Consider the following 7799-nt stretch of genomic DNA (forward strand, 5'->3'; position numbering starts at 1 on the left):
GGAGGAAAGGGACAATAAAGAGAGGAGGGAGGGGAAACTGTGTAATATATGAGAGAAAAATTTTAAAAAGAAAGTGATATCAAAAATAAAATTTAAAAATTAGGGAATAATTGTCCTTTTTCAGAAGAGAATATATAACATTTGTGTTAATTCTTTTTAAATTTGTTATTTTTAACTATGTGAGTGAGAGAAAGAGTATGTGCACATGCATGCAAGTGCCTATGGAGGCCAGAAGCATTGGATCTCTTATAGCTGGAAATAACATGTGATACTAGTAACCAAACTCTGGGTTTCTCTGCAAGAGCAGTTACACACACTTAACTGCTGAGCCATCTCTCCAACCCCAATTCTTATCAGTGATCTGATGCCATTCATTAGGGCTCTATAATGGCTCGCAAAGAAAATCATAGAAAGATTAGCCTATTGTTTGTCTCTAAGGAAGTGGTTCTCAACCTGTTGGTCACAACCCCTTTGGAGGTCATGTATTAAATATTTATAATTCATAACAATAGAAAAATTACAGTTATGAGGTAGCAGCTAAATAATTCTATGGTTGGGGGTCACCACAACATGAGATTAAAGGATTTATTAAAGGATCTCAGCATTAGGAAGGTTGAAATCTACTGCTCTAAAGCTATAGCAGTCATATACATGCACACATGCATGCACATATGTGCATTCAAACATACACACGAAGCAAAAGACAGTCTTAACTGTGTCTTTTGATAGTCAGACATTTTAGCACGTGAGCGCGCGCGCGCGCGCGCGCGCGCGCGTGTGTGTGTGTGTGTGTGTGTGTGTGTGTGTGTGTGTAAATGAAACTATTTTCTAAAAAGTCCTAAGGTAGGGTTGCTAACAAACCTGTAATCTATAATCTAGCATTTGGGAAGCTGAAACAGGGAACACAGCAAGAACCTGTCTCAAAAAAATAAAATCCTCCAGGCATGGTAGCATACACCCTTAATCTCAGTACTTAAGAAGCACAGGCAGGTGGATCTCTGTGATTTGGAGATGAGCCTGATCTACATAGCAAATTCCAGGATAGCCAGAGCTACATAGTGAGACCCTGTCTCAAAATTCCAAAATAAAATAAAATCCCAAAGTAACATTTTCACAGATCTCTGTCATAAATTCAGTAACTTTTCCTTGTAAATTTACATTATTTTGACCTTTTATCCATGTGTTTTCTTGCATTTGGTGTTACTATTTCAGTCCTCAGGTTCAGACTTTAGTTCATTATACTTAATAGAAAGATGACTGAGATGATATCACCATTCTAATTATGTTAAACTTTGCATTGAAATATGATGTACACCCAGAGAATATGGAATGCATAATTGTATAGCTGAATGAATTTTCATGAATTAAACATATTCATTTAACTGCCACTCAGATCAAGAAATAGAACATTACCAACACCCCAGAAGCCTTTCTTCTGCTCCCTGCCAGTAACTGATCTCCCTCACCGTAGGTAACAGTTTTGCCAGTTTTTGAACTTCATATAAATAGAATCCTATAGTATATATTCATTTGAGATTGGATTGTTTTGTTCATCATGCTTGTAAGATCCATCCATGCTGTTGCATGTAGTAGTTCATTAATTTTTCACCCATACATCCTATTTCATATTCATTGTGTGAATATACCACAGTTTATTTATCCATTCACCCTCAGTAGACATTTAGGTTGTTTCCAGCAGTTGCAGAAACCGAGCCTTTTTACTCATCTTTCACATCTGTATGTTTTAATTAAATATTTAATTAAAGGAGTAGATTTGCTAGGTCAAAGGACATGTATCTGTTCATATCCTATGCATACCTTATAACTATAATACCTGCTGCCAAAAGTGGCTTATATCAATTCATGCCCAAGCCAGCAATGTAATAACAGGTCTATTTGCTTCAGTTTCTTACGATCATTTACACTTTCATAGACCAGTGTGGGGTCAGTCTTTTAAATATTAGCCATTCTAATAAATAACATTAATTATGATTTCAATATCTGTGATAACTAATGAGGTTAAGAACCTTTTATTGTTTATTTGCCACATGTTAGCCTGATTTGTGAAGTGTCATCTTAAATATTTTACCTAGTTTTTAATTGGATTGTTTGTATTTTCCAAATTGATTTGTTAGACTTTAATATGCATCATAAATGTAAACCCTTTGTTGTCTGTCTTTAATTGCAAACATCATCTGCCTCATGAACTGCCTTTTTTCTCTTTTAATAACCAGTTTTAGTATGTGTGGGGGTTTTTTTTCAGTCTTTTCCTTTTGTGTTTGATGACATTTGTGTTTCATTTAAAATATCTTTGCCTACCCTGATGTTATATATTCTCCTTGTGTTCTTCCAGAAGCTTTATAAACATAAGCTTCATTCAAGAAAATTTATAATCTATCTTTTTCTTTGTGTAATTTAAAGCATTTGAGATGAATCATTAGCTATAAAGTCTTTTTTTAGAAAAGACATATCTTGGGAAAAATCAAATATTCTATAACTGCCTTGTAAGGCTATGCACCAAAGAATCACAGTATTTTTGATCTTGAAGTCTCTGAAAAGCATGTGTTTTTGTCCTTTTCAGTTGGAAGCAGGCCTCTGAATACAGTTCCCAAAATTTTAGCTTCAATTAATGCTTAAGTTTTCTGCATTTTCTTCAAATACTTACTGATTTTGTCTTTGAATCTCCATATGATAGAAATTTTTATATGTATATATAGTTATTAACTTTATTCAGAATAAATTATTTGGAGTCATGGGCTTTGGGAAGAATGCTTAGAAGAAAATATCTACTCTACACTTACATGATTGACTATAAATATTAATGTGTTGATATGCTTGTTAACCCTTTTACATATATAATGCCTCTAGAATTAAATTAGCTCTCAAATCCTTCCAGAGGAATGGTTTTCATTATTTTGTGATAACATGAGTGTGTCTGTTTCTTTCTCTTTTTTAGATAATCCACCCTGTTCTTTAAAATTGCCAGGAAATAATAATCCAGATTTCTTCCTGGTTATATTTTCTGATGCCTCATCTGGTATTTAAACCATCAATTGTAGAATAAGTTATGGGCATGAAAATTTTCCATTTTTTCTTTTGATTGGTTTTCTTGCTATAGATTTTCTCAAGCTCACTGCAAAGGTTGATGCAACCGTAGGACTCTTTCTTTTTTATAAATTTTATTTTATGTGCATTGGTGTAAGGGTGTCAGACTACCTGGAACTGGAGTTACAGACAGTTGTGAGCTGCCATATGGGTGCTGAGAGTTGAACCCAGCTTCCTTGGAAGAGCAGACAGTGCTCTTAACCTCTGATCTATCTCTCCAGTCCTCCCACACACACACACCAGTAGGAATCTTTCATTCCATCATATTGCCCTGGCTCAGACCTGTGGCTGCTCTTATATATGGTTGGGAAAGGCCTTGAATTTGTGCAACTCTATGATCTCTTGACTAACTCATTTGCATAATAAAAACAATAAAAATGTAATGGTCACTAAGTTACTGAAATCTGATTTGGTTGTATACCACACCAAATACTGTATTTCATGTAAGCATGGTAATCTTGCCAATTTGGTATTATTTTATTGATTTATTATTTTTGTCCCTACTTTTTCACAATGAAAATGAACTTTACCTAAATTAAGTAATTTTCCAGGACCACTTTGCAAATGAATGGCAGAAAAAACCAGGCTTGTGTGAGTCTAAAACCTGTGCTCTGTATTCTATCCATGGAAGAAAATCATGGGTTTTGCTTAGGTATATGTTTAATGATAGCTTTGTACAGTCAAGACTCATAACCAGATTTTCCCTTCTAAATATACTTGGTAACTTATTAAACCAAGAATATACAATACATTATCATTTTTAAAAGACTAAATGGTAGCCTATCATTATCAGTCAATAAGTTCACTGCAGATGTTGAAACTGAATTTGTAGAACTATTTGCTTCTAGAAAGGTATCCACCATATCTCCCAGAGTGCATGATCCCCAGTATAGCCAGAGTCATTTGGCTTATCCTGTCAGCACCTGAAATCTGTCATTTGTTGATTGTTGCCAAATTCTTTTTCTATTGCTTTTCTAGGATTATATCTGAAAAAGTAAAGGATGTTCTCTTTGTCCGGCCCCGGAAATACATCCGTTACTCTAGCCCAGAGTCTGCAGAGCCTGGCTATATCAATACCCTGGAGCTGGCAGCATCTACATGCCGATATGATCTAGATGACATGGACATCTTCTGGCTTCAGGAACTTAATGAAGACCTTGGAGAAATGGGTAATCTGTTTTCTTACAAAGAAATTGTGCTTTGACCTCAGGGAGTTTTTTTATTAAGTTGCTAGAACCCTGTAAAATTTGATTTTATTTTGTTTTCCTTTCTTTTTTTAAATTTTTTCTTTATTATTTATTACAATTTATTTACCTTGTATCCTGGCTGTAGCCCCTCCCTCATCTCTTCCTGTGCCCACCCTGCCTCCCTCTTTCTCACCTATGCCCCTCCCCTAGTTCACTGATAGGGGAGGTTCTCCTCCTCTACTATCTGACCCTAACCTATCAGGTCTCATCAGGATTGTCTGGATCCTCTTTCTCTGTGGCCTAATTAGGCCATCTTGCCAGGGAGAGGTAATCAAAGAGCCAGCCACTGACTCCATGTCAGAGACAGCTCCTACTCCCCTTACTAGGAAACCCACATGGAGACTGAGTTGCCCATGGACTGTATCTGAGCAGGGGTCTAGGCTATTTCCATGTATGGTCCTTAGTTGATTCATAATTAAGTACATAAAATATAGCAGCATTTATCTGTACTAACTTTAATCTATATTAAAATAGAGTAATGACTTTTAAATGATGTTTTCTTAATTCAGTACAAATACAGATGGTTCAAAGTTTCATGAAGTTGCTTCATAATGCTGTTAGTGTGGTGATGGTTGATTAAACTTCTGGTTGAAAAGGATACTGAAACCTGTTCTTGGATCAGTCCTGGAAAACATTAATGAGCAGGGCCAGAGGTAGAGAGATTTGTTTTCCAGGTGTTGAAGGAAAGGTCAATCTATAGCATTTAATAGCACCCACTACAAGTGACAAGTTGCTCTGACAATTGTTCTTTAATACAAGGATTTTAATTTTGTTCCCCAGAATTAAAATGGTTAGACCTATGAAAAATATCTCCAAAGTTCCTAGTTCCTAGTTACCTTCAGTGAGTTTTCTATTAAAGCTAATATATGAATACGTATTTTTCAAAAGTTAAAATTACATTAAATCCTTTTTGGCTTGGTGATAGCAGTTATTCTGCCAACAAATAAATTTTAGTTTTTGCTCTCAAAAACTTAGTATGTTCTGTTTTCTCTTTATTTGCCCTTTAGAGGAGTTAGGGATGGACAATTAAGAGTGTAAATCACAGAGAAGGAAATATAAAAGGGACAAAGGCAGAGTATGACAACCTAATCCAGTACCTCAATGTGTGGTTTTTTCATGCTTATAGAATTCATAGATAACACAGTCATCACAGTGCTTCCTTCGATTAAAAAAAAAAACTCCCCTATAAGTTTAATATTTTACAATTGATTCTCTTTGGATGGGGATTTTACTTTTTATTATGGAATAGCTTGATTTAGAGAAAAAAAAATGGACATTCAATACAGAAAATACAAATGTATACCTCAGATATATTCTGTTTCTCTAATATTAACATATTTCTTTGCCATGGTATTTTTGTCAAGATGAAGAAACAGCACAGGTAACATCACTATTAACTGATGTTCCAGACTTTATTGGAATTTTCCTCTTTTCTCTCTACTGATCTTTTTTTTTGATATAGGATCCCATCCATTTCACCATATTTTATGTAATCTTAGAAAAGGTGTTTTGTGTGTGTAAAGGTGAGGTTTGTTTTTTTTTTTTCTCCCCAGTCTATTTTAACATGCCTGTTTGTGTCATCCTTGTTCTGCTCACGTTCAGGCAGTCACATTGAGATTTTATGGATGTAGCTTCTGATATCATTGGGATACACAATCTGACAGCAAACTCCCTGGTCTTCTGGCTCTTAAAATCATTATTCTCCCTCTTCTGCAATGTTCCTTGAACTTTAGATGGGATGTGTTTTGTAGATCAATCCGTTGAGACTGGGCTCAACAGTGCTGCATTTTGATTGGCTGTGATTTCCTGTAGTGGTCTCTCTTTCAAAGACAAGTTTCCTTGATGAAAACTACTCTTATCTGTGGATATAAGGACAAATGTTTAGGGTGTAGTTAGGGATTGTGTTGGTTTAGTAAAGTAGTGGTTGTAGGTTCTCATTCAACAGCCCTGACTTTGATTGCACTGATTAGCTAGGTTTCCTGTACCGGTAGTTTATAGTTTCCCTCTTGTTGAATCTTATATTCAATTATAGAGCTATTTGTTACTGAACCCTTATGGTTATTTTGCCAAGATCAACCCTATAAAAAGAACTACAGGCAACTAAGGAATACTGAGAGCAAGAGAAAAAGACTTTCCCAGGGAAGAGCACAGAGATTCCTTATCCAGAACTGAAAACATACATACAAGTTAAATTATACAGACTGAGTAAGTCATATTTAGGTGTGTGTGTGTGTGTGTGTGTGTGTGTGTGTGTGTGTGTACATGAAACAACAATTAGTGGAAAAAAAGAGGCCATGAATCTGAAGGAGAATGGGAAGGGTTATATGAGAAGGTTTAGAGGAATAAAGGGAAAGGAAGACACATTGTGAGTATATTATTTTTTTATGAGTTATAATTAGTACATTTTTTCTTTATTAATTATACTTTATTCACTTTGTATCCCCTACCGTGTTCCCTTCCCTCCTCCCGTCCCAATCCCTCCCTTCCTCCACCCTCTGCATGCATGCCCCTCCCCAAGTCCACTGATAGGGGAGGACTTCTTTTCCTTCCTTCTTATCCTAGTCAATTAGGTCTCATCAGGAGTGGCAGCGTTGTCTTCTTCTGTGGCCTGGTAATGCTGCTTCCCCCTCAGGGGGAGGTAATTAAAGAGCAGTTCATGTCAGGGGTATTTTTGTTTGTTTGAACTTCAGTTTTTAATTTTTTGGATATATTCATTTCATATTGTGTGTATGAGAGTTTAGCATATGTCTTAGTTAGCATTTCTATTGCTGTGACAAAACACCATTACCAAAAAGCAAGTTGGGAGGAAAGGATTTATTTGGCTTACACTTCTACATTGCTGTTCATCACTAAAAGAAGTTAGGGCAGGAACTCAAACAGGGCAGGATCCTGGAGGCAGGAGCTGATGCAGAGGCCATGGAGGGGTGCTACTTATTGTCTTGCTTCCTCTATAATGACTCTAGCTTGTATTAAGCTGACATTAAAAAACTAACCAGTGTGTCTAACTAACCAATGACATTCATGCCTGGTGTCTGAAAAGGCTGGAAGAAGGCATCAAATGGAGTGGTGAATCATTGTGAGCCACCATGTAGCTTCTGGGACTTGATCCTGAGTCTTCTGGAAGAGCAAGTACTCTAAACCACTGAACCATCTCTTAGACACTTAGAAGAGTTTTGGAAGAGGATTTTTGCCTTGTGTCGAGTTTTTCCTTAGGATGAATGATATTGTACTCAAACAATTTAGAGCTGAAAATAAACTTTTAAGATAGAAGGGGAGAAGGACCTCCCCTATCAGTGGACTAGGGGAGGGGCATAGCGGGAGAAGAGGGAGGGAGGATGGGACTGGGTGGAGATGAGGGAGAGGACTACAGCCAGGATGCAAAGTGAATAAATTGTAAGAAAGATAGATAGATAGATAGATAGATAGATAGATAGATAGATAGATAGA

The 7799-nt window shown here is 36.2% G+C and overlaps 1 protein-coding gene across 3 annotated transcripts in view; it reads left to right on the plus strand.

The window, feature by feature from the left end:
* Jade3 (jade family PHD finger 3) overlaps window positions 1-7799 on the plus strand; it is a 109544-nt gene that overhangs the window by 66713 nt on the left and 35032 nt on the right. For all 3 annotated transcript variants that reach the window (XM_055607907.1, XM_055607905.1, XM_055607906.1), the window contains exon 6: window positions 4084-4274. In XM_055607907.1, the coding sequence (XP_055463882.1) occupies window positions 4084-4274 (191 nt within the window). The remainder of the gene's footprint in view (window positions 1-4083; window positions 4275-7799) is intronic.

The sequence above is a fragment of the Psammomys obesus genome, unplaced genomic scaffold (genome assembly GCF_907164565.1).
Source record: "Psammomys obesus unplaced genomic scaffold, mPsaObe1.curated_primary_1811, whole genome shotgun sequence".
Lineage (NCBI taxonomy): Eukaryota > Metazoa > Chordata > Mammalia > Rodentia > Muridae > Psammomys > Psammomys obesus.